The 27,243-nt window shown below is 46.3% G+C and overlaps 1 protein-coding gene across 7 annotated transcripts in view; it reads right to left on the reverse strand.

Annotated features, from left to right (window-relative positions):
* Window positions 1-789: 789 nt before the first annotated feature.
* Window positions 790-27,243, reverse strand: part of ect2 (epithelial cell transforming 2) — a 41,268-nt gene continuing 14,814 nt past the window's right edge. For 2 of the 7 annotated variants that reach the window (XM_034530341.1, XM_034530347.1), the window contains 15 exons: window positions 26,635-26,860; window positions 26,273-26,455; window positions 25,300-25,424; window positions 22,727-22,846; window positions 22,549-22,617; window positions 21,866-21,976; window positions 20,380-20,476; window positions 20,061-20,142; window positions 18,737-18,815; window positions 17,247-17,366; window positions 15,502-15,640; window positions 13,737-13,891; window positions 12,131-12,238; window positions 10,641-10,775; window positions 2,286-5,973 (listed from right to left, as the gene is read on the reverse strand). In XM_034530341.1, the coding sequence (XP_034386232.1) occupies window positions 5,431-5,973; window positions 10,641-10,775; window positions 12,131-12,238; window positions 13,737-13,891; window positions 15,502-15,640; window positions 17,247-17,366; window positions 18,737-18,815; window positions 20,061-20,142; window positions 20,380-20,476; window positions 21,866-21,976; window positions 22,549-22,617; window positions 22,727-22,846; window positions 25,300-25,424; window positions 26,273-26,455; window positions 26,635-26,860 (2,292 nt within the window). In that variant the 3' untranslated portion in view covers window positions 2,286-5,430. The other 5 variants (XM_034530342.1, XM_034530345.1, XM_034530346.1 and 2 more) reach the window with 5 other exon arrangements.

Consider the following 27,243-nt stretch of genomic DNA (forward strand, 5'->3'; position numbering starts at 1 on the left):
CAATGGGGAGCCATGAGGGATCCATAGAGGATCGATAAATGGGGGATCCATAGGGGATCTGTGAGTATGAGAGAGCCGTCATGGTACGGCTGCGTGTCTGGTCTCGCCGTTACAGGTTATACAAGCACTTTAAACTGTTTTCATCCATCAGTCACAACCTGACCTGAAACTAAACACCTGCTGGTTATCCACTTCTGCCCACTCGTCAGTATTTGTGGACCGGGTTTACACCCTTCAAAAGATCCCAGTGAGTCTGCCGGCTCAAAAGTGAATTTAAAACAGCTCTGATTTAGGAAACTGGGGAAGTGCACTTCTTTTTGTCTGGGGGATCCAGATACTTCTAAACCAACTCCTGCATCAAATGAGCAAGAAGTACAGACAAGAACTGAGGAGCAATGAGGAGCTCGCTTCAAAAGGCTTTGCAAATCACAAACAGGCCAAACTCTACTGGAAGCTCCAAGACGTTGGCAAGTCAAACATTTTGAGGCCCAATGAAGAAGCTTAATCTGTTGATTATCAATTATATCTGCGATGGCAAAGAAGGATCATAGTGGCGGATTTAAGATCAGCTTTTACAAGATCAAGATGAACATGTTCTTACAATTAAATTAACCTTGTGGAGTGTTTGGTTGAACTTTGCACCAAACCTTAGTCTGGCACATAAAGTAAATACGATGATTTAATATAACACAAAGGACGTGGTGCAAGTAGCCAATAGGAATACAGTGTGTACAATGTACTGGTGATCAAAGGCAGACAGCGGAGTAACAAATAAAAACAGCTTCAATCTACATGTTTAAGTGCATTTAATAGAGATGAAACAGGAGACAAAAGACGCTCAATGAAACTGAATCAGAGGAAAAACAGACATGAAAGTGGAATCCATAAATAGCGAGAGAGAAAAGTATTCTTCAATAATAAATATGTACAGTGATGCAGCATCCCTTCTAAAACGCTGTAAAAAGGGTCTTAAAAAGGTGGACAGGGAACAAGAGCACAAGTGCTTTTATTCAACTCAATCTCTCACATGTTAAAACAGAAGCTTTATAAAAGCTGGAAACTATCACAAGTGTAAATGTCGACGGTGGGGTTAATCATAGGAAGTGAAGTTATTATATCAGGTGAAATGAAGTCCACCCCATTACAATAAAACATTACATGTCAGTTATAATAATATAAAGGTCCCGCACAGAGCAAAGTAAAGACGGTGGCTTTCACTGGAACATCAAACACCAGAGCTCAACCACCTGCATGGGTTCAAAAGAAACACCGGATCATCGCAAAGGAAACGCGCATTTACTTCCTCCAAGTCCAGCGACGGTCAGCAACCAGGAAGCTGAATGTATTAACACTAAATGTGTGTGTGTGTGTGTGTGTGTGTGTGCGTGGACATTAACAACAGAAACAAATCAATCGTGACGAGACAATCCATTAACATTACCCGACAAAAAGCAGAGCATCCTTCATTGTTTACGGGCCGAGCAAGCGCTACATCACAGAGGTGATCTTACATACATGTGGGCCCCTGCACGGTGCAGTACCAGTCCAGTTAGCTCCAGCAGGTAGCCCCTACAGGTAGCTCCTCCAGGTAGCCCCTACAGGTAGCTCCTCCAGTTAGCTCCTCCAGGTAGCCCCTACAGGTAGCTCCTCCAGGTAGCCCCTACAGGTGGCTCCTCCAGGTAGCTCCACCAGGTAGCCCCTACAGGTAGCCCCTACAGGTAGCCCCTACAGGTAGCTCCTCCAGGTAGCTCCCCTCCAGGTAGGCCCTACAGCTAGCTCCTCCAGCTAGCTCCTCGTGACAGTCTCATTTCAAGCAGCGCGCATGTTTGGGAGAGATGCTTCAAACTGTTTGTCGGATGCGAGTCGTCAGCTACGGACACGGAGCAGTTTCAGCTGCACGCGTCATATGTTGGGCATCGGGCTGATGAACAACTGGTTTGTCATTTCAGCCCCGAAGCACTCCAACAGGAGCTGGACTATTCTTCAGTGCGGTTTCTTTTCCAAATGTGGCTTAACACAATTTTTCCTCTGGATTTGAAAAGTGAGAGAGGAGCTCCAGTAATTACCAGGTAGCTTACGCGTAGGACAGCGCACCTGTCCGGCCGGGTCTTTTCTGTTGAGCGGCAGTCGACTATAGAGGAGGCGGAAAGACGGGGAGGTGGCCGGCGGTCCCCGGGGGCAGCGGTGTCTCAGAAGAGGTGGGTGGTGGAACGACTGAATGTGTGGTACTTCCTCTCAAACATGGACGGCAGATTGACCATGGAGGGGGAGTGGCGGGCCTGCGGATAGAAAACAGACGGACTATGAGACACAGAAATACGGCGGTATTGAAGGAGAGGTGAGAAAGCACCCAGCCGTGTGGTTAAAGGATCACCAGGGTGGATTCAAACTTGACCGTGACATCGCGACTACAAAAACATGAGCAGCCAGAACAAACAAAGCTGAACGTACTTCCCAAGCTGCGTGTCCACTAAAGCTCTGCGTTTGAATGCCAATCCACTTTGAATGGGATGGGACTAGTTTGTACACAAATGCCACACCGATATTTCAGCACTTTTGCTTCATAGAGTGGCCGTGATGACATCCGGTGGTCTGGCTGCTCATGTTTGTTGCACCATCAGATTTCATTAGTGTTACGGTGTTTCCAGATCTCAGAAATGACTTTGGTGGACAATGTATGTTTTAATAACCGAAAGCAAACACTGAAAAGATATAGAGGCTATATGTTTTGATTTACTAAAGTATCCTTTAGATAACCTTGAATAAGCTGTTAGCGGGAGGACATGGTGTTATATTTGGAAGAAGAAAGCACCAGTGTGTGTGTGTGTGTGTGTGTGTTAAGTGTTCACTCAGCCATTTACCATATAGTTCCATACCAGCAGCCATTAGTCCTGCCAGTAAAAGCCACAGCGTGTCATGTGGGACCTTGTAATCTCTACCATGTGGAACACACGGATGGAGTCAGACTTTGAGAATGGAAATTAATTCAACAGTGGAATTCGTCAAAAAGTGGACGCAGTGTATAGAAATGGTTGCATGAACAGAAGCCGCTCCGGCTCCGGGTTTCAATTAAGAATCCTGAGCAACATCCACACGACTGCCATCAGTCGGAATTTGATTCATTCTTCTGTGATATTACTAACATTTTGAATATTAAATGTTTTGAATTGCTCAAATTTGAGTCATCCAGCATATACATTTGTTTCTGAAATGGGAAAAATGTTAACTTTAAAAAAATAAAATACAATGTAATCTGGAAAACATGTAAATGGATTTAATATGGCCTTAATTTTGAGTGTGTGTGTGAAGAATTAGTCTGTTAATGTGCTCCAGCCTCATTTTAATTACAGAGTGCACAAAGACAAATGCTGTTACTAGCGTTTCTCTGCCTTCAAAGACAAACTTTGGCACTGAACTCAATAAGATGGGCAACCTCTGCCAAAACAAACGCACTTCAGTAGCTTTCCACCTAGCTTTCAACCCCCCTCCCCCCTCCCCTCCCTCTGTGTATGAATGGTCAGATTACACCTCAGAGAGAAGTGCTAGAGTGCTTCAAGAACACTGGGCTGAATGATCTGGTTTCCACTTGGAGGGGAGACCAGGTCCAGGGTAGTCCTGGTCTTTAGACACCTGCCAGAACCGCGCTGGCATGCTAATGCGCTCTTGACTTGTGTGAGTGGGCATAAAAGCGTCTAAATTTTCACCTCAGCCGGCGCACACACTCAAACACACACCAACAGATCGGCCACGCCTCCACTGACATATTACCAGCGTCATGCAAAGGTGTTCTCGCTCCCAACACTGAGGTTCACCCAGATGTGGGTTTTATTGGAGCGGATTAATAGGAGCTGATCACAACACTGACATCACACTCTCTCACTCACACACACACACAGACACACACACGGGGATGTGTCTGGACTGACTTTGACTCGTCCTGATGGATGGACACAATGGGGGTTTGTGACCATTTTCTTTGCCTCAATCTACAACATTCAAGTCAATTGAAGAAATTATTCTTCCTGCTCATGACATGGCTCAAGGGAGGGTCTGTCTGTCTGAAGGGTTCTTTGGTCCAAACTAAAAGAGTATTGGCTGGATTGTCCTAAAATGGTCCCAACTTTGGTAAACCCGTAACTTCGGGTCTCGAGTCTTCAGACTGAAATCTTTCATGTGTCAGTTTATGACCAAATCCGACAGATTGGCAGCTGATCGGCCATGACTGCCAGGTCCGTCTCATATTTCAGATGTTATGCTGCTCATTGACACACATAGTTTTAATGTTGCACGCAGCAGCACAGACAGTAACGTCGCACACAAAACACGTGGTTCATCTCGAGAGAAGAAGACACAAAGCTCGCAATTTGTCACACCGAGCGAATGCATTGCAGCCCATTTAGTGATTGGAATTGGCTCCGTACTGGAGGGAGAACACTGCAGACATCGTTGCCCCTATTCGCCAAACACAACAACTTGAGTTGAACACTAGCACAATGACCCTTTTACCGTTCACCGTTATGTTCGTTGGAATGAAAAGGCTTATTTATGGTTTCATTGTGAAATGGTTTAATGATCTGCAAATAGATGACACTGTCATTAGGTGTATGCTTGAACCCCATGTCACAGGCATGAATAGCTTTCAGACTGGTAGAGCTCTGGCCAATTAACTGGGAACGGGTTAGATGGCTGAGGGGAGCGGCATACCGTGACGTTTTCATCTGTACTCTTGATATCATCTCCAACTAACACCAGTCCCTCAAGTTGTTTCTGAAGAAGCTGCTGAGACTTTAACTTCGTAACACTTTTTAAGTGGATGGTTATTAATCAGACCGACCCTTTATAATGAATATGGATTTCCCTGAAATAAACAGTCATGTTTAAAACCTGACAGTAAAATGAAATATTCTATATGCGACAGTGTAGCCCCCCCCCCCCCCCGAGGGAAAGCAGGCTTCTGCCTCTTTTATGTCCCAGCTCTACACTAAGTCAGCTCCATTACAGCCTTTTGTGTACAGCCCACAATTAATAGCACCCACCTCGTGAACATTCCCAGCCACCACCATCAGTTAGTAACCCAGGTGATTCAGAGGAGAAGAGCGATTCCAAATCAACCCTTAAAATCTCTGCCCTGCACACACTCAAGTGGAGAGAAGCATTACACCCCCTCCCCCATCTAATTATTGGAGTTCAGAGTTCAGCTGTACAGCAGACGGTCATTAATCCGATCCATATCTGTCGAAGGGTCTCAGCTTTTAAGGAGTTGATTTGGGAGTAGAAATGCACCTGTGGTATTTGGATGTTAAAAGGCCAACGCAGAGTAATCAGCAGGTGGTGAGGATTAATATGAAATTGAAAATGGTATTGGTGCACCCGGAGTTAAAACTAGACCACAGTGATAAGTTTGCTCACGTCAGACTCCAGGACTGAGGTTCAGAGCAGAGTCTCCCTGCGCGGACTGGTCAGGGCAGCCTTGGGTGGGTCCAAGGGGGCTTGGGGATCCCCGCATGACTCAGACAAGGTCCTGCCTTTGACATTACCAAGTGGAGGAGCCAGGAACCTTGTCTGGAACCCAACTGAGGGTAGGTGTCTGGACACGGGGTGGCTAGATTTAGGTAGGGAGTTTTTTAACTGAATGGAGTTTCGGAGAGCTGGAATCAAGGTGGAGGTGGAACGAGTTGAAGTGGACTGTTGGGAGGAGTAGGGGCCTGAATTAGCTGGTGCTGGTTGGGACAATAATGGAGCATGAAGGATGGACTTGGGTTCTTGGGCACTAAGGCAATAGACGGGGCGGAGGCTTTCGTTAAACTCGGGGCGGGGGCTGTGGGCAGGGTTTGGGGCTGGGCTGCTGGGGGTGCGTATACAGACTGGGACCCTGGCTCTGAGCGGAGGATGGTCCAGAGAGTTTGAGCGCTGCACCACAACACTGCTCTTGGTGGAGTCACTCAAACTGAACGTGGAGGTAGAGCGAGACATCTAGATCACATAACAGAGGGGAGACACACATGAGACGGGATTTACATATCGTAAAAAAAACACCCCTGAAAAACAAGATGGTACAGGCAGATAAATAGACGATGAAACAGAAGTCAAGGAGAGAGGATATTCTTAGAAGGTAAACAACATGTGAAAGACTATGTAAAGCTCTATATTACATAAAGTAAGTTAGAAATGTAAGGAGTTAAGTTTAAGAAGAGCAAGAAAGACTGGAGGCGGGAATTTAAAATTGCATACCTAGACAGACTGTAGTTTTAATTACACAATGCACAACCGCCTACAGTGTTAAATTAATAAACACAGGTTCAAAAGAAAGCTGATCAAATGTTTCAGTATCTTGTTCCAATCAGAAAATGTCACCCAAACAGCTAGTGCTAAATCATAGCCTCAATTGTTTTATACTACATTACTTTGTTGGGTTATAGGCAACAGGAATAAAAAGACTTCTAGCAAATCTATTGCATAGCATTTCCACTGCATAGCATACAGCATCTAGCATCTAGAGGGTAGCATACAGGATCCCTCTCCCCGGATGGACAGAAGCAATAGATGACGTGTACAGAATCTAGCACGTAGCATACCGCCTCTACAGCGAAGGATACAACCTCTACCGGGGAGCATACGCATACAACCTCTACCGGGGAGCATACGCATACAACGTCTACCGGGGAGCATACGCATACGTCCTCTACCGGGGAGCATACGCATACGTCCTCTACCAGGGAGCATACGCATACAACCTCTACCGGGGAGCATACGCATACAACCTCTACCGGGGAGCATACGCATACAACCTCTACCGGGGAGCATACGCATACGGCGTCTACCGGGAAGCATACGCATACAACCTCTACCGGGGAGCATACGCATACAACGTCTACCGGGGAGCATACGCATACAACGTCTACCGGGGAGCATACGCATACGTCCTCTACCGGGGAGCATACGCATACGTCCTCTACCAGGGAGCATACGCATACAACCTCTACCGGGGAGCATACGCATACGGCGTCTACCGGGAAGCATACGCATACAACCTCTACCGGGGAGCATACGCATACAACCTCTACCGGGGAGCATACGCATACGGCGTCTACCGGGGAGCATACGCATACAACCTCTACCGGGGAGCATACGCATACAACCTCTACCGGGGAGCATACGCATACAACCTCTACCGGGGACAATACGCATACAACCTCTACCGGGGACAATACGCATACAACCTCTACCGGGGAGCATACACATACAACCTCTAGTGGGGAGCATACGCATACGGCCTCTACCGGGGAGCATACGCATACAACCTCTACCGGGGAGCATACGCATACAACCTCTACGGGGGAGCATACGCATACAACCTCTACCGGGGAGCATACGCATACGGCGTCTACCGGGGAGCATACGCATACAACCTCTACCGGGGAGCATACGCATACAACCTCTACCGGGGAGCATACGCATACGGCGTCTACCGGGGAGCATACGCATACAACCTCTACCGGGGAGCATACGCATACAACCTCTACCGGGGAGCATACGCATACAACCTCTACCGGGGAGCATACGCATACAACCTCTACCGGGGAGCATACGCATACAACCTCTACCGGGGAGCATACGCATACAACCTCTACCGGGGAGCATACGCATACAACCTCTACCGGGGAGCATACACATACATCCTCTACCGGGGAGCATACACATACAACCTCTACCGGGGAGCATACAACCTCTACCGGGGACAATACGCATACAACCTCTACCGGGGAGCATACACATACAACCTCTAGTGGGGAGCATACGCATACGGCCTCTACCGGGGAGCATACGCATACGGCGTCTACCGGGGAGCATACGCATACAACCTCTACCGGGGAGCATACACATACAACCTCTACCGGAGAGCATACGCATACAACCTCTACCGGGGAGCATACGCATACGGCCTCTACCGGGGAGCATACGCATACAACCTCTACCGGGGAGCATACGCATACGGCCTCTACCGGGGAGCATACGCATACGGCCTCTACCGGGGAGCATACGCATACAACCTCTACCGGGGAGCATACGCATACAACCTCTACCGGGGAGCATACGCATACAACCTCTACCGGGGAGCATACGCATACAACCTCTACCGGGGAGCATACGCATACGGCCTCTTGCTTTCTGAGATTGTCGCACACTCAACACTTAGTGAGTGTGGTTGAAAACCCAAAACTCCCACACCAACTTAGATGAAAATAGTGGATATAAATTAGGTTATTATATTCAATAAACGGTCTCAAACTGCATTTTGCTGTCGTTCATGGATACACACACACACATGCATGCGCAGGCTCAATAGCGTTTGAAATGCCTTTAACAGACCTGTACATATCTTTGATCCCTAGCAACATGAGCCAAAATTGTGGTCCTCTACATGGATCATCTACCGGTGAGGCCGCTTGCTTTCGCCTCAGTCCTAACAGCAGCTACAGGTCTGTGGCCACACGTCTGTAGCCACATGTCTGTAGCCACAGGTATGTATGCAGCCACAGATATGTCTGTAGCCACATGTCTGTCTGAAGCGTAAGGTCTGTAGACACATGTCTGTAGCCACAGGTATGTCTGTAGCCACATGTCTGTCTGAAGCCACATGTCTGTCTGAAGCGTCAGGTCTGTAGCCACAGATCTGTCTGAAGCCACAGGTATGTCTGAAGAGTCAGGTCTGTAGCCACGTTTGTCTGTAGCCACGTTTGTCTGTAGCCACAGGTCTGTAGCCACAGGTCTGTACGAAGCCACAGGTATGTCTGTAGCATCAGGTCTGTAGCCACATGTCTGTCTGTAGCCACATGTCTGTCTGTAGCCACATGTCTGTCCGAAGCCACAGGTATGTCTGTAGCGTCAGGTCTGTAGCCACATGTCTGTCTGAAGCCACATGTCTGTCTGAAGCCACATGTCTGTCTAAAGCCACATGTCTGCCTAAAGCCACATGTCTGTCTAAAGCCACATGTCTGTCTAAAGCCACATGTCTGTCTAAAGCCACATGTCTGTCTAAAGCCACAAGTATGTCTGTAGCGTCAGGTCTGTAGCCACATGTCTGACTGTAGCCACATGTCTGCCTGAAGCCACATGTCTGCCTGAAGCCACATGTCTGTCTGTAGCCACAAGTATGTCTGTAGCCACAAGTATGTCTGAAGCCAAATGTCCGTCTGAAGCCAAATGTCCGTCTGAAGCGTCAGGTCTGTAGCCACAGGTCTGTAGCCACAGGTCTGTAGCCACAGGTACGTCTGTAGCCACATGTCTGTCTGAAGCCACAGGTATATCTGTAGCGTCAGGTCTGTAGCCACAGGTATGTCTGTAGCCACAGGTCTGTCTGAAGCCACATGTCGGTCTGAAGCCACATGTCGGTCTGAAGCCACATGTCGGTCTGAAGCCACAGGTATGTCTGTAGCATCAGGTCTGTAGCCACAGGTATGTCTGTAGCCACAGGTATGTCTGTAGCCACAGGTATGTCTGTAGCCACAGGTATGTCTGTAGCGTCAGGTCTGTCTGTAGCCACAGGTATGTCTGTAGCGTCAGGTCTGTAGCCACAGGTATGTCTGTAGCCACATGTCTGTCTGAAGCCACAGGTATGTCTGAAGCCACATGTCTGTCTGTAGCCACATGTCTGTCTGAAGCCACATGTCTGTCTGAAGCCACATGTCTGTCTGAAGCCACAGGTATGTCTGTAGCCACATGTCTGTCTGTAGCCACATGTCTGTCTGTAGCCACATGTCTGTCTGAAGCCACATGTCTGTCTGAAGCCACATGTCTGTCTGAAGCGTCAGGTCTGTAGCCACATGTCTGTCTGAAGCCACATGTCTGTCTGAAGCCACATGTCTGTCTGTAGCGTCAGGTCTGTAGCCACATGGCTGGCTGTAGCCAAGATACATTTCATTGCCTTGTCCTCGTGAGCTTTTCTTTTATTTAGATGGAGGAGTTGCTGCTGAGTCGCCTGCTGTTTGTACTTAAGGAAGCACATTTCTGTCTTTGTTTGTACACAGAGTTCATAAATAAATATATATCCTTTGGTTATTTTTTACATTTACATTCTCATTGGGAACCAGGTAGTGAGATGAGTGACTAAGTGTGTACATGGTGTGAATAATGTGCGGATTAGAATTTATTTTTCTTTAACTTCCTAACATTTCACCTCCTCTTCACACCCACTTGTTTAATGAAAATAGAGTAACAAGAAATGACTCATTCAAACACTGGCCATAACACAAAACGTGTAGGAAAATAAGTATGGCAACGACTGAACGGACAATCTTACAAAAAGCAGAAAAAGTTCCTGCACTTTTAAAAGCTTTTCCTGCTCTTTAAAATCAACACAACTAACACCTACTGAAAGCTGCTCCATCATGGACTGATGGAGACATCAATTGTCTGGTTCTCAAAGGGAGGAAGAGAAAAGGAATGAGGAACACATGGACGGGTAGACGGACAGAGAAACATCCCAGTATTAATTGTGTTATGCCATTTCTATAAAAGGAGACACATTTTTAAATTCAGGAAATTTCAGCATTGAAGGTAGTATTTATGAAGTAAACAAAACTTGGAAATAAGAGAGCATCATGTGCTGCTCCCAGTGACTATGAACCAAAAAGACTTACAGCCAGCGTGGAGCTGCTGCCGATGCGGTTCTCACAACTCAACCTCTGGCTTTTCTCATCTGGAGTACTGTTGGCCATGAACGCCCTCTGGATCACACGCTTGGGGGTCTTGGTGAAGGAAAAGGCCCTGGTGACCTAAAACACACACACACACACACACACACACACACACACACAGGATCAGCTACTTCCTCAGGAGTATCTGTGGCCAGCACTCGTTTAGTCTCTCTTAGTATCCGTCGCAGCTGAGGATAATTACCCAACATGTTGTTCTTTATTCGTCACATAACGCTTGCAGTACTTATTGGCAGAGGACCAATAACTAAAGTAAGAGCTTTTATTAAGTACATTTGATATATTATAAGGGTGATGCGCCCAATGTAATGATAATAACAATTGCAATATTAAACCATCCAAAGACACAAGTCTTATTTCTATATGGTTTAGGAGAGCAGGCTGGCACTTCCATGTGGTAACACTTAGATATTGTTTATTCATATTCTTCACATATTGCTTGAATACATATTAACCAGTGCCGATGACACTAACTCTGAAGTGGAAAAGAGCTAAAAGATGACTACATAGCATTGTAATTTAAAGTGGGCCACGTTTCTGTGCTGACATCAGCCTTTGTGACATCTAGTGAGACGGCTCAGCAGCTGGCAAGTCATGGTTTTTATTCCAGGACAAACATTTGACCATTAGTAGTTCCATAATGTGCTTTTATCTGTTAAAGGAGTAATCTGGTACATTCTGAATCCATTCAAACCCATTTATTGAAGAGATAACAGCTGCTGAGCTCTGCATATGTTGCCATGTATAAATTCACCACACGGTGAATCAGGAAAGCAACTTGGTAGCACCAATGAGAAGAGAGATTGGAGTACACACTGTCTGCCCCATAGCCTTCCTGGAATCTCTTAACCTTCACTGCTCTCATTTGTTCCCTCACATGCGTCTGCGTTGGCGTCACATAAACCTTTTTTTTTTACCCATGCAGTGATGAAATGTTGCATATCTTTTTATCTGCTTGTTCCAAAGATTCTTTTAGGCAGTTTGACTCTTCTCTTCAGTTAAATATTCAAATCCTTCAGCTGCCCTGTCTGGGCGAGCTGGAAAGAGCAGCTAAGAAGATCTCAGGCAGCCTTCAATCCCAGCCCTTTGTTTTATAAATGCTAAATCACATCAAAGGAAAAGAGTCTGCACTCGATGCCTTGTGCCTAATTTCATTCATGTTTCTGTGTAACTCAGCACAAAATAATTTAAGTCGTCCCGTCAGTCGGAATCAGGGCCGTACCCGAATGAGGACACCCGGGTCGACTTCAGGCCAATGTGTCTCTCTCGTGTGGCTGCTGACAGCTCTGTGGTTAAAGACTAATCTTACAGACTGCACTGCATTCAGCCGGCTGAACAGCGCCTGGCTGATGTGACCTGGAGTCACCACTGGAAGAGGTGCACAGTTGGGCAGGTCAACGATGGGGAAACGTTACCTTTTTAGAGGTCTTCTTGATGGCCCTGGAGGCTTTGCTCAGGGTGCTGCCCATATCCTTGGTGCTGACCTGTAGCGAGTCTGGGTCTGTGCTCTGAATCAGGTCTTCCTGGTGACGAGAACAAACACAGTAGAAGGAATCAGGACCTGAAGTGTGCGATTCATGCCATCAATGCCGATAGACACTTTGCATTTTGTGGTAGCAAGGGTGTGTAGTAGGTTTTAAAACGCACACACTTTATTTCTCTCCCCCCTCACCCTGCACTGGGCTCTTTCTTGTTGGTATTCACATGGTAGCGCTGACCCAGTGAAAACAGCATTAGGAATGCAGCTGCGAGGTGGCAGGCAGACCAGAGGCCAACATCGCCCCCTGCTGCTTGCTCTGCTAAATGGAGCAGACAGCCTCACATCCATAACTTCCTGTACACTCAGAATTATCATGCTTAAAATCGGCCCATAAAACGTTGGTTTTCCACAATCTCCCCCAAACCATTTAGGGATACATTGGCCGATGATGTTTCTCTTCAGCATGAACAATCCCACGAAAAGAATAAAACCAACTAGGAACTGGTAGAACTAAGCATTGTACTGTATTCCTCTGTGCTTCATGTTGTTTAATGCTGTGACACATTAAGCCACACACACACACACGCACGCTGGAATTACTCACTAGAGCATCAAATGCGTATTAATTCGCAGCTAAAAATAGCCCAATAAAATCACTACTCCTGTTTGAGTGAGCGCCGTGTGAGGTGATGAATAGCATCGCGGCTGTGGGCGTAGCAGTGCATGTCTTAGTGAATTAACACTACAACTTCTGTAAAAAGATCAAATATTTAACTAATAGCATTACTTGGTTAAAATTCACATCGTCAACTATTCAAATAAAAAAAATATGTTGTTGAGTTTCTTTTCATACTGTTGGAGACCCAAATGTCAATTAAACATCGAGCCTCCCCCTCGAAGCTTGTGCTACTCATTTGGTTTCATCAGGTTCTAAAAACAGACGACCAGAACGTCCAGTTATGGTCCAAAGGCTGAACCACCCTTAAAAAAAAAAAAAAAACAAGAACCAAACTGAACAGTGGTCCGGGGGGGGGCAGCTTCCCACCTGTTGTTTTGGATCACCTGAACAGTCTGAAGTTCAGGACTGAGGTGGGTGTGGAAGAGCTTTTAGATTTGCTTTTGGGGAGGAAACAGCTCTCCAGAGAAAACTTGCTGATGAGGATTACGGAGCTATCAAGGCTTCCTTCCCTGGATGCCACTGTCAAACCACCCATTATCATTTCTCTGTGTGTGTGTGTGTGTGTGTGTCTGTGTGTGTGTGTGTGTGTGTGTGTGTGTGTGTGTGTGTGTGTGTGTGTGTGTAACTAACATTCACACACACCGTAGAACAGCTACGGGAGACATTTTGGGGTTAAGTGTCTTGCCAAAGGACACATCGACATGGGCTAGCGGAGCCGGGGATCAAACCACCGATCCTCTGATTGAAGGACGACCCTGCTCTACCACTGAGCCATAGTGTGTGTGTGTGTGTGTGTGTGTGTGTGTGTGTGTGTGTGTGTGTGTGTGTGTGTGTGTGTGTGTGTGTGTGTGTAACTTCTCACCGCATCAGCCTTGCAGATGGTGTCGGCGACTTGGCGGCACAGAGTTCGCAGCCAGGCGCTTTTAACCGTTTCCTCCCCGGCCAGTTGGAAGCTGAACAACAAGTTCTCCTGTTCGGTTGGAGGGCGAACCACCAAGGCGAACGCATTCACACAGTCTGAAAGGAGGAGGGCAGACAGTGATGGAGAGAGAGAGATAATGAACAGTGACCGAATGAATCGTCCAGTGAAGAGATTGAGATGAAGAGAATGAGACGGAAAAGGATGAGGATGATGGAGGAAGAGTGTTGGATGGGGAGAAAAGGACGAGAGAACAGATGGACAGATTAGAGCAGACACAAGTGAGGGAAGAAGAAAAAAAAAAAACATCATGTCCATCATGTGCAGGCGACCAAAGAGGAATCAATGAGTAGAGAAGGGGAATTTAACACAACGTTTGCCTCTTCCAATTCTGTTGCCGTGGCAACTTGCAATCAAAAGCGCAATTAATCACTTCATATTTGAGTAACAATAATTTGTTCATACTGAACACTTAAAATACCGTAAGCTTAGAGTTGCAGCCCATTAAATACAGGTCGTGTATGCGACTGCTGACAAATTATTCTGACAGGTTATGTTTTTTTAGATTTCCTGTGAGCAGCCATTCATATCAGTTCATTTCCATCATAAAACAGCAACTTGCAGAAACTTTATTACCACTAGAAGGATAAGTTCAGAATTTTGGAGTCCGTCTTAAAGCAATAGTCAGGTTTCCAATCCCCATATGAACATTGAAATATGGTTGACTATGGTTGAAGCAGTGTGCGACAGCTGGAAAGGCGCCTTTCGGCTTCATGACCACGGAGCACTTCTAGTTAACCAGGTGTTGGAGATGGGACTCATCACCTTTAAAATCTAAACAACCAATGAGTTTATGATTACATTGTATACTTGGGCCAAAAATGAGTTATAGATCGAGCCTCTAAATGTTGCTCCCAAGAGCAGATTCATGCATTGAACTATAAAAATGTACAAAAAAAACTTTCATTTTGCAATTAGTATTGCAGAAGAAAAAACAAATGTCCAATGGAGTATTACCAATAGATTACTACATTCATTTATGGTTCTTTTCTTCTCTAATTGAAGATCAACTGATACATTGAGATTCAAAAACCTCTTTTCAGAGAAAGTCATGGCAGTAGAAAAGTTCCACACAAAAGTAAAAAGAACAAAAACAGAAAAAGTTACCAACAACACACGTTTCACATTGAAGAGACAAGAAACAAACAACAAATTGCATCACCCATTTGATGTTTGTTTTCTCCTGTTGGTGAGTCAATAGGAGAAAGACAAAATTGCAGAAGTGAACTGACTCAGATGTCAGATAGGAGAGCGTCCTTGAACAAACGTACTGTGAAAAAAGCTTCTGCCATGTTTCAACAAAGTGAGCTGAGATGTTGGAGTTGGTTTGTCTTATTTCTAGGCATTAATAATAATAATAATAATAATAACCACTTAAAGCTCTTTAACACTACACCATTCATATACTGATGGGAGGAGCTAAGGTTGCACCTGAACATCATCAGTAACTAACATTCACACACACACCGTAGAACAGCTACGGGAGACATTTTGGGGTTAAGTGTCTTGCCAAAGGACACATCGACATGGGCTAGCGGAGCCGGGGATCAAACCACCAATCCTCTGATTGAAGGACGACCCTGCTCTACCACTGAGCCATAGTGTGTGTGTGTGTGTGTGTGTGTGTGTGTGTGTGTGTGTGTGTTACCCTCTGTGTCCTGCAGGTCCAGCACTTTGCGGATCTGGGACAGCGGCATCAGTGTGATGTGTTTGAACGGAGGCGGTGGTCTCGTCTGTCCCAGCGGACTCTTAAATGTATTGATCACCTTGTGCCGCTTCCTCGCGATCTGCAGAGAGACACACACACACACACACATCAGACAGATGCACAAAATGAGACAACAACGTTGGAGGGAAATGGGAAGAAAGGCAACTTGTGTGCGTGCATGTGGTTGCAATTTAGATTGCGTGTGGGTGTATTTTGCAGTGTGTGGGAGAAGCCGCTATCGGTTACTTGGCAATAAATCAATGAAGGCCTTCATAGAGGTAAGCGATGCAACTCATTAATGCCACATTAATTAGATGCTGAGAGAGGAGGAGGGAGAGAGAGAGAGAGAGAGAGAGAGAGAGAGAGAGAGAGAGAGAGAGAGAGAGAGAGAGAGAGAGAGGATAAAACAGGACACTACACCGTAGGTCATTGTTATTATGGCAGTGTGAGGGAAGAGGGGGAGAGTGGTTATATGAGCGCAAGAGTAATCAATGAGAGGAGTAGCGAGGCCACCCACTCGAACACAACGTTCACTCATTATACAGCCAGGACTGTGTGGAGACACACACTCAGACACAGACACACACACAGACAGACACACACACACGCGCACACACTTCCCGCGCTGCCCCTTTGCTAATTAACTGATTGTGTCAGCAATGATCGACTGCACACTCAGGGATTGATCACCTTCTCAATGCTACCCGGCATAAGGCCTCCTTCATGTATTCAACGCTGCGTGTGCGCATGAATCTCAGCGTGTGTGTAAGAGCATGCTGAGATGCATGCTGTGCCTCGCTTAACGAACAAGGTGCACAGAAAAGGTATTCATGGACCCGTGACATCACTGGTTAAATGAGAGAGTATAAAGTGGTGAAAATAGGAAGCGCTCTCAGGTGATGCGGCTACATATTTGAACTACATTTGCTAAATGATGACATTTGTATCACATTTATAACTGCCACTTTTTCATTGTGTCTTTCATGTTGTTTTTTCTGAAAATACACAATCTGTTCCTCAGATGACTTTCACTATTTAACCTCCATCACTCCACATCCAACAATCCGGGATGCAGCAGAGGAGGCTGACAGAATCGTAGGTATGAATGAATGGGGAGGGAGAACTACTAGTTTCACTTACACTTCTTAAAGATGGTGTAACAAAAGTGACGATACATGTAATTTACCATCTCAAAAAGGTGGATTTAGTGTTAAGCCTCAGTTAATTAAAGTGAACTGTGGATCAGTTTGAAATGAAGGATTTTGCAGTGAAGTTTCACCGTTGTAAATGTTGGTGTGACCCAGGCCTTTAAAAAGGAAAAATGGAACAGTTAGATTCATCAGTTAGGGTTAAAGGCAGGTAGAGATTAAAGTACGGAGTTAATAGACGTGAAGAGTTCAAGATAGTCTAATCTGAAGTTTTACCAACAGCCCTGACTGGAGTTGCAACAGATACACTAGGTGTGAATGTCAAACATATTTTGTGTGTGTGTGTGTGTGTGTATATGTATGTATGTATGTATGTATATTATATATATATATATATATATATATATATATATATATATATATATATATATATATATATATATATATATATATATATATATATATATATATATATATATATATATATATGTGTGTATATGTATATATATATTTTTTTTTTTGTACGTGTATTCTGACCTCCAGGCAGTCGTTGAAGAGGAAGAGTGTGACATGCTCTCCCCGGTCACAGGGCCGGTCTCCCAGGGCAATCGTTTCTACCCGGTGGACCAGGCTGCGATGGGACGACAGCAAGTTGGCCTGCAGAGAAGACAAAGCACAGGAAGTAAATGGGAAGGGTCGAGAATAAGGGATGAAACAACGAGAGAGGAGGTTATACAAGATGGAAGAAAGACATCGACTGTGACCACGGTGACAGCCGCACACAATTACCGCCACGGCATCGTCCACCCAAAACAAACACCACCAAAGGCTGTGTGACAGCCACGGCAAGAGGCAAGAGGAAAGAGCGATGCTAACCCAGCTTGGACATCAGGTTACTCCACTACCAAGCCTGCTGCTGGCTAATGTCAAGATGCAGGAAAATGAGGCTCGGCGGTGCCACGTCTTTACAGCTCCATCAGAACAACCAGCTGCTGCACTTGACTGCATACCGCACGACGTTTCAGCTGAATTCCATCAGCATATCCACATCTCCACCAGAGGAAACAATACGCTGGACCATGTTCATACATTCACATTGCGCACTCCCAGCTGAATGAACAGGCCGACCAATCAGAAGACAAAGTGCGAACAGATGAAGCAACAGCAGATTTACCGGACCTTTACGAGTGCTCAGACATGCTGCCAGCCAGGAGAACCATAACAATCTTGAGGAATACACACCAGTGGCATCATATATCAGCACATGAAAGCTGCCTTTCAGCAGTCAGCTGTGACATCTGCCCCACTTCCAGAGGACCGGCCACCGTCGGTAACCACAGCAGATGTGAGAAGAACGCTGAGGAGTAAAGCTGCTGGGCCTGATGACACCCCAGTGTACTAAGAACATGTGCCAACCAGCTAACCGATGTCATCACTGACATCTTTACTGTCACAGGAGAGGGTTCCACCCTGCTCTCAAATCTAAACAAGTGCCCCCCCCCACCACGATTCTGATGAAGCCTCTGTGAGAACCTGGCTCTTCAAAAACGACATCCCAGGCAGCCAACAGACGCACAGAGGAGAGCAGCAGACCACACAGCAGCTTCTCTCCTCAACCATAAAAATATTCTCTCTCTCATGGAGCATAAAGGGAATACACCCGCGCTCCAACGTGAAACCCTGCGTTGTACGATGACGATGAATTTACCAACAAACCTTGTACACTGACGGCCTCGACTGAAGAAAAAGAGGCGCACACGGGAGGAGATGGGCTAACGGAAAAGCTTTGGAACATCCAAAACGGTGAAAAATGTTCACTCTTCTCTAATGCTCACGCATCCACATTATATAAGAAACAACTAATAATGACATGTTTAATGTGCAACAAATCAACAATGACATCATAGTGTCACATGTCAAATACACTTGCACATCGTACTCTGGCTATGACTGATCTAAACAAATTATGAATATGTTGGTTCCATTTAATGCAGTTGGTGAACACACCCACAGACATTCAAACTTACAGGACAGCCATCTACTTCATAGACGACATCAAAGATCTGCTTCTGTCCTTCAGTCTTCCTCTTGTCCTCATTGATGTGACTAGTGGGAGGAAGAGGAGAGAGGCAACGGGTGTTATTTTTCATCTCAGAGGTACTGAAACTATTAAGAAGTCCAATTCAATTCAGTTTATTTTGTATAGCCCAATATCACAAATTATCCTCAGAGGGCTTTACAATCTGTACACATACGACATCCCTGTCCCAGGACCTCACATCGGATCAGGAAAAACTCCACAAAAATAACCTTTCACAGGGAAAAAAGGGAAGAAACCTTCGGGAGAGCAACAGAGGAGGATCCCTCTCCCCGGATGGACAGAAGAATAGATGTCATGTGTACAGTTACATAAACACATTACATGAATATGACAATGTATGAATGACTTCCACAATCCATGAAACAGAAGGAGGTAGATCCAGTCGTTGACAAACATCAATTTGGATCGTTCAACATCCACCGCGGATGTTTAGTATCACAGGTAATAGAACATCTTTGGGTTATGGACTGTTGGACGGTCAGTAGATGTAGCTCTAGTTCCCAGCTCTGAGTCAATGATGGTCAAACATGCTGGGCCTTACCTGGCTCTGAATGAGGTGGAAGTGGTGCCATAGTGATCTTATAAACAGATACATGTGTACCATTCCCCACCTTGTAGCACAATTGGATTCTCCTGACAGAATATGATATGAATAAATATTGATTCCTTAGATTTCACTGGAGCAAACGGACGTACAGAGGCAGTGCAAGGCAAGCGTGATCATAAACGGGTGCTGGCCATATAGATTATTAAAACATGGAACGCCAGGTCCGCTTTCCACGTTGACGTTACGAATTACAGAAATCCCCCCGACTGAAGCGAATGGAAGATCATAGTGGCTTCCATGGTGACAGTTTTGATGGGAGCTGGAGGTGGCAGAGGCAGCCGCCTTGAAGTTCTCTAAGCAGGAAACACCTCGTACATAGAGGTAATGTAAAGTAGAGCAGCAGGTATCACCATCCAAAGTGGGACAATCACTTACTGTATAACCATTTCATTATAGTATAATGGTACGTTTTGGAATTAAATAGCAAGCAGTCAGGTATGTCCAGATAAAATCTTAAAGCGGTTCAGTCAAAGTCCCGTTTCACATCCTGGCTCAACAACAGTCGGGTGATGCAAGTTGAACCCACAAAAGGCTCGCGACCGAGTCTGACCGCACAGAGTTCACATGAGGGTTGAAAATGATCAAACATTGCTGGCGGGGCAATCATCACAAAAGGGAGACGGGTGAGGTCGCGCCGACTCACGTCATGACTTCTTTCAGAGACTCGATCGCTTTCTCCAGCGTTATCTTGTCTGGGTTGTCGTCCGACGTATGCTTCTTTATGTCTGACGAAACGGAAAGAAAAGGAAACGTTGGTCAAAATAAAAGTAGACGGGCTTGAGGAGGTGAAAATCATGTGGAGAGAAGGAGAGGAAGAAATTACAGACAGGTGTCAACAGGAGATAATAGAGGAAGGAGACGGGTATGAAAGGGGAACGATAAGGAGAAGAAGACAATCAACCATGTAATTAGCATACTCCTTTTCTCTCTTAAGTCTTTTAATAGGTGTGTGTGTGTGTTACCGTTAAGAAGAAGAGCCACACTGGGCAGTCTCTGTACGGGTCTGATGAGCAGCTCCACCAGCGTCTGCCTGCCACACTCTGGCTTGGCCTGGTTGATCTGTAGAGTGAAAGCATTAGTGCGACAGTGTGTGTGTGTGTGTGTGACACATTGATTTGGACACAAACATTTGCGCCGCATGTCAACCACCAACAAAATGAAGGTCAAGTCGCTCAAGTCCATCGGTTCAACGGGCCTTTTGTGCAGTATTTAAAAAATAAATAAACTAAAAGTGTCACTACTTATTGCACTTCGAAACAGAGAGATATATATATTTTTTTTTTTATTTATTATTTTTATTAAAGCCTCTGTATGATTCAGGAGTAAATTATGCAGTATAAATCTGCAGCAGGTCAGTAACCTTCATTGTATACATTACAAACATACTTTAACTGTAGTAGTGATAGAAAATACTGATTCAACGGTTGAAATCAAGCTCCTTTGTGTGGCTTGAGAGGCAACGTTCTAAATAGGAGGAGTTATAACATATGTAATGATCTCTCCTTCCATGCCAACGCTCTGCTGTCAGTGCCAAAGGCCAGAGTTCCTTTCCCCAGAGGACGATAGTTTAATAAAGAAAGGAAAGATGAATTCATTCTTTCAAAGCTTTCCCTGATTGAAATGTCAACGTTGCTGCTGGCGTTAGGTCGTCAGCCGTCTCTACGTTAAGGCGAGTTCCACTTGTAACGTTGTCTGCAGCCAAAGATATGGACGGATCATATGCTAGGAAACTTAATTTTTATGGTCACACGCAAACATTTGACCTGCATTTCAGCCATCTGGAGATGCTGTGATTCACTGAGTGGTACCCTGTAACGGGGTAGAGCAGAGCTATTCGGTTCAATCCAGAGAGGTCCAGTTAGAGAAATCCAATTCAGTACAATTTAATTAGAGTTCTACAATATGTATCGTCAGTTTCCACGCTGAACTGGAGGGATTATAGATGATGATGAATAATACAAATTGTTTCAGCGTCAGATTTCACATGGCAGTGAAGGGATTATAAATAAATACAATTTATTGAGGCCATTAAGATGTGAACTGGAGTTATAACAAATAATTAAAAAAGGGAAACACAAGCTTAACTTTAACACTTTATGCACATTTTTGAAAAGCTGTTATATGCAGCCCTTATTTTACTTTAAATGAGAAAAGAACCCGTATTTATTATTATGGTATTTTCATTTATGTAAAATCCCTCAAATGAAAAAACTAAATGGGCATAATACATACTGTAGTTTGCATAACGGTCTATTATATATTTGACCTTTTAGATTTATATGAAAAGATAATGGCTTGTACGTCTGTGAGGAATGCTGCCCGTGTATCGTCTTTGTGGGAAACGAGTATTGAAACCGGTTGCTGTTTTTTTCTTTGCAACTCTTTCCGTTTCGTGCCATCCACCGGTCATGTAAAAAAAAAAAAAATTTAGAAATGCAAAGGTCATACCTTGAGAAAAGCGTGGAAGCGTGGCTTTTGTTTCTCACAACGGACAATTGTCTCCTTGCTCATTTCAAAGAAGTTGACGAAGGGTGGGTAGGCCTTTACCAGCTCCTTAGACTGGAGAGAGAAGAGGAGGACAGCGGCGGATGCATCAAAGATCCACCCACACACACACACACACACAAGAACGAGGTTCCACAGAGAAGACACAAAAAAATTGTTTCTTGTAGTTAATCTAGTCCCATGAAACCATTTCCAATGCCACGACTAAATTAATGGTAACTGAACTGCATTCATGTAGCGCTCTACCTGACAAAGGGCTTTATTTATTTCGTATATCATTCACCCAACTTGAGATTAAAGGACAACCTTCTCTACCTCCTGAGCCTTAGGCCGTATCCCTCTGTGTAACTAGAAGACCCTTCTCAGTAGTTAGCCCATACCTGCCTGTCACTTGTCTCATAAATAAAATAAAAAAATAAAATCACATACTGAACTGCGTTATCTTTATACTTTCTTTATAATTTTCCATGAAGTTACAATAATGTCGGTGCACTTATAGTTTTCAGAAAGAATCAAAAACAGGATATGCGGATCAGTCAAGCAGATTGCAATCAGGTCATCTTTAGTACTTCGTTGTATAAACATGCAAATAGGCAAGGGACCACATCTGTCTCGTTTGTACTCACATATTTGAGAATGATATCTCCTACACTCCTGTCCTCGGACCAGTCTCTCAGCAGCTCCTCAAGGTTACTCTGAAGGACAAACCAGCAATCACACACAGAAAGGAACAGGTCAACAATGCCCCCCCAAAGATGACACCATCACGGCCCTTTAGTGAAACTAAACCACCGAGGACTCTACCTTTATCTTAGTGTGAACCTCGTAGATTTCTTGGATGCTGCCAAATATTGTCTTCATTTCTTCTTGGGCCAGGATGGCTCCACCCACCTGCTCCTCTTTCTCCAATGGAAGCTTGAAAAGCTTTAAAAGATAAATTGCATTAAACGCATTACATCAATGAGCAGCACTCAGAGTGTAGACAAGTGAGTTGTGTATTGTCACTGTCCTTATAGAACCTATTGTATTACTGGTGCTATGCTGTGTCTTTACGAGACATGCCAGCCTTTTGCGTCCATTCCTTCAGTTGGTCAGAGTTTTAGACAACCGAATGTTAGCAAGTGTTGAAAACGGTTTGAAAACTAGAGTTTGATTCATTTGGTCCAGACAAAGAGAACAATGACACATTGCTACGTTTGAGTTCCACTTCGCTTCATATGGACATGACAGGCGGGTGACGACACAGTGGAGACAGGCGGGTGACGACACCATAGAGACAGGCGGGTGACGACACCATAGAGACAGGCGGGTGACGACACCATAGAGACAGGCGGGTGACGACACCATAGAGACAGGCGGGTGACGACACAGTGGAGACAGGCGGGTGACGACACCATAGAGACAGGCGGGTGACGACACCATAGAGACAGGCGGGTGACGACACCATAGAGACAGGCGGGTGACGACACCGTAGAGACAGGCGGGTGACGACACCGTAGAGACAGGCGGGTGACGACACAGTAGAGACAGGCGGGTGACGACACAGTAGAGACAGGCGGGTGACGACACAGTAGAGACAGGCGGGTGACGACACCGTAGAGACAGGCGGGTGACGACACGTGGAGACAGGCGGGTGACGACACCGTAGAGACAGGCGGGTGACGACACCGTAGAGACAGGCGGGTGACGACACGTAGAGACAGGCGGGTGACGACACACAGTGGAGACAGGCGGGTGACGACACACAGTGGAGACAGGCGGGTGACGACACGTAGAGACAGGCGGGTGACGACACCGTAGAGACAGGCGGGTGACGACACCTTAGAGACAGGCGGGTGACGACACGTAGAGACAGGCGGGTGACGACACCGTAGAGACAGGCGGGTGACGACACCGTAGAGACAGGCGGGTGACGACACGTAGAGACAGACGGGTGACGACACGTAGAGACAGGCGGGTGACGACACCGTAGAGACAGACGGGTGACGACACCATAGAGACAGGCGGGTGACGACACGTAGAGACAGGCGGGTGACGACACCGTAGAGACAGACGGGTGACGACACGTAGAGACAGGCGGGTGACGACACCGTAGAGACAGGCGGGTGACGACACACAGTGGAGACAGGCGGGTGACGACGACGACACAGTAGAGACAGGCGGGTGACGACACACAGTGGAGACAGGCGGGTGACGACACGTAGAGACAGGCGGGTGACGACACCGTAGAGACAGGCGGGTGACGACACACAGTGGAGACAGGCGGGTGACGACGACGACACAGTAGAGACAGGCGGGTGACGACACACAGTGGAGACAGGCGGGTGACGACACACAGTGGAGACAGGCGGGTGACGACGACGACACAGTAGAGACAGGCGGGTGACGACACACAGTGGAGACAGGCGGGTGACGACACACAGTGGAGACAGGCGGGTGACGACGACGACACAGTAGAGACAGGCGGGTGACGACACCATAGAGACAGGCGGGTGACGACACGTAGAGACAGGCGGGTGACGACACCATAGAGACAGGCGGGTGACGACACAGTAGAGACAGGCGGGTGACGACACCATAGAGACAGGCGGGTGACGACACGTAGAGACAGGCGGGTGACGACACCGTAGAGACAGGCGGGTGACGACACCGTAGAGACAGGCGGGTGACGACACCGTAGAGACAGGCGGGTGACGACACGTAGAGACAGGCGGGTGACGACACCATAGAGACAGGCGGGTGACGACACCGTAGAGACAGGCGGGTGACGACACAGTAGAGACAGGCGGGTGACGACACAGTGGAGACAGGCGGGTGACGACGACGACACAGTAGAGACAGGCGGGTGACGACACACAGTGGAGACAGGCGGGTGACGACGACGACACAGTAGAGACAGGCGGGTGACGACACAGTAGAGACAGGCGGGTGACGACACCGTAGAGACAGGCGGGTGACGACACACCGTAGAGACAGGCGGGTGACGACACACAGTGGAGACAGGCGGGTGACGACGACGACACAGTAGAGACAGGCGGGTGACGACACAGTAGAGACAGGCGGGTGACGACACAGTGGAGACAGGCGGGTGACGACACAGGCGGGTGACGACACGTAGAGACAGGCGGGTGACGACACGTAGAGACAGGCGGGTGACGACACGTAGAGACAGGCGGGTGACGACACGTAGAGACAGGCGGGTGACGACACCGTAGAGACAGGCGGGTGACGACACAGTAGAGACAGGGTGACGACACAGTAGAGACAGGCGGGTGACGACACGTAGAGACAGGCGGGTGACGACACCGTAGAGACAGGCGGGTGACGACACGTAGAGACAGGCGTGAGGGAGTGTTAATTGTCCACATGCACACTACCTGTAGGATGGTGCTTAAAATGTCCACATAGTTGCTCTCTGTCTGGTAGAGCTCCTTGGAGACCTGCCACCTGGCTGACTGCTTGGACAGAACCGGAGTGGAGCTCTTGGATGGCTTTGAACTCTCTGGAGGAGCAAGATGGGCAGGAAGGAGAGCACGTTGTTCATACAGCACTGCAGGAAGCACAGATGTGGTGGAGCAATAGCATTTTCATCAAATTATAAATAAAGTGTACCCCTCATGGAATCTAATGAGGATAAGCTCTGATCATGTTAAAAAAAACAGTGGCAATTAAACAATTGATTAACTTTAAATATTGATGATATGATCTTTTTGTTTTCACTACAGGACTTGTATTTGATATGATCAGCTGCGTCACGGGGTCACTAACAAACCACATATAGTAAGCAAACAAGTACAGACAGTAGTGTGCAGAGAGCACATAACCAAACAGCCAAGAATAACTACATAAACTAAATAAGCTACTTCAACAATTAAGGTTTGGCATCTCAACTCATATTCAGCATTGTAGACAAACACCAATTCATGCTAGAAATACCTTTGACTAACGAAACCATTATCTTTTCTGAAAGTTAGATTCAAGAGGAAATGTAACACTATAATGAATTTGCCAATATGGAACTGAAGACTTTTGTCATCTGAATGGCCTGGTCCAGTGTCCAGTGTGGAATGCTTTGTGTTATACCTGTAAAAAGGTGCTACGCCACCTGTTGCATGAGGGAAAAGGGTCTGAAAGCTCCTTAGAAGGCACACTACATACAACCAATGTTTTCCGTTTGTACTCCTTAACAGTCAGCTGGCAACTGAAAAGCATTTCTTTCTCAGCTCCTTTGATAAAACGGAGGAGTGGCTTATGTATCGTCCCCTCAGAGTTCTCTTATCCTTACAACAACTTCTGGATATTAGCCTTGAGTCGGCCTATTACTGTCGTACTCCTGAAGCCAAACCTGACCTGTAGAAGTTCCTGGTTGCTGCTCCTCAGGTGGTTGCCGAGTACTTGTCCCCCGGGAGGCCCTTCTGCTCCTCTCTCCCCTGTCTGTCCTTATCCTCCTTTCCCTGGTATTCCTTCTTCTCATCCTATCCCTGGTCACAGTACTGTCTGCTTTGCTCTCTGAACTCTTTCCTACTCTGTCTTCTGAAATCAAGAGGGAATCATCTGGTTATTGTAATCTTGAAGGAGAATCAACTATAAGTTACTGCATTTCTCCATATGTACATACCAGAAATGGTATAACGTTCAACCAGAAAAAGAAAAAAAAGGTGTTAGGGTTGAATCAAGCGGGTGATTTCCAGTCCTCCATCATTCTTTCTTACCTGCCAAGGCCTTGCATGTCTCAGGGGTATTAGAGATGTCCAGCAGAGAACTGATGGACAAGCAGTGCTCTGCTGACGGCCTTTTGCGTGGCGGAGGGAAGGGGGAGATCTCCGTCTCCCTGGTGAACTGAGCCAGCGTGTCCCGGAGACGCCGACGCTTGCGGTTGCTGTTAGGCGTGCTGAGGGACAGGAGGGACACTGCCTTCTTCATGGCTGGGCTGTCGTTCTGAAGTACAGTGGGACAAGAATATTAAAGACACAAGGACAAGACGGATGCAGGATAAATGAAAGAGATAGCAAAATGCCAACCAGCTGCATGTCTCCTAAATTATGATGAAAACCTTATGCAACAAATACAATTATCCATGGAACAGATCTCTCTAAGGCTTGATGAGACTGACTAACTGTCCGACCGCCATGAAGGACTGGATGGCTTACAGCTCGAAATCATTGTTCATGCTCCCAAAATAGCTCACTGTATTGGGGCCCTTTCTCCAGCTGTATCATGTAATCTTAGAAATTGTGGCGTTATATATGGACTTTGATCTACACATCCATTGATAGACTCCCTTATGTGTCACCGTGTGCTGTTTAGTGTCAAGTTCTAAA

The sequence above is a fragment of the Cyclopterus lumpus genome, chromosome 4 (genome assembly GCF_009769545.1).
Source record: "Cyclopterus lumpus isolate fCycLum1 chromosome 4, fCycLum1.pri, whole genome shotgun sequence".
NCBI lineage: Eukaryota > Metazoa > Chordata > Actinopteri > Perciformes > Cyclopteridae > Cyclopterus > Cyclopterus lumpus.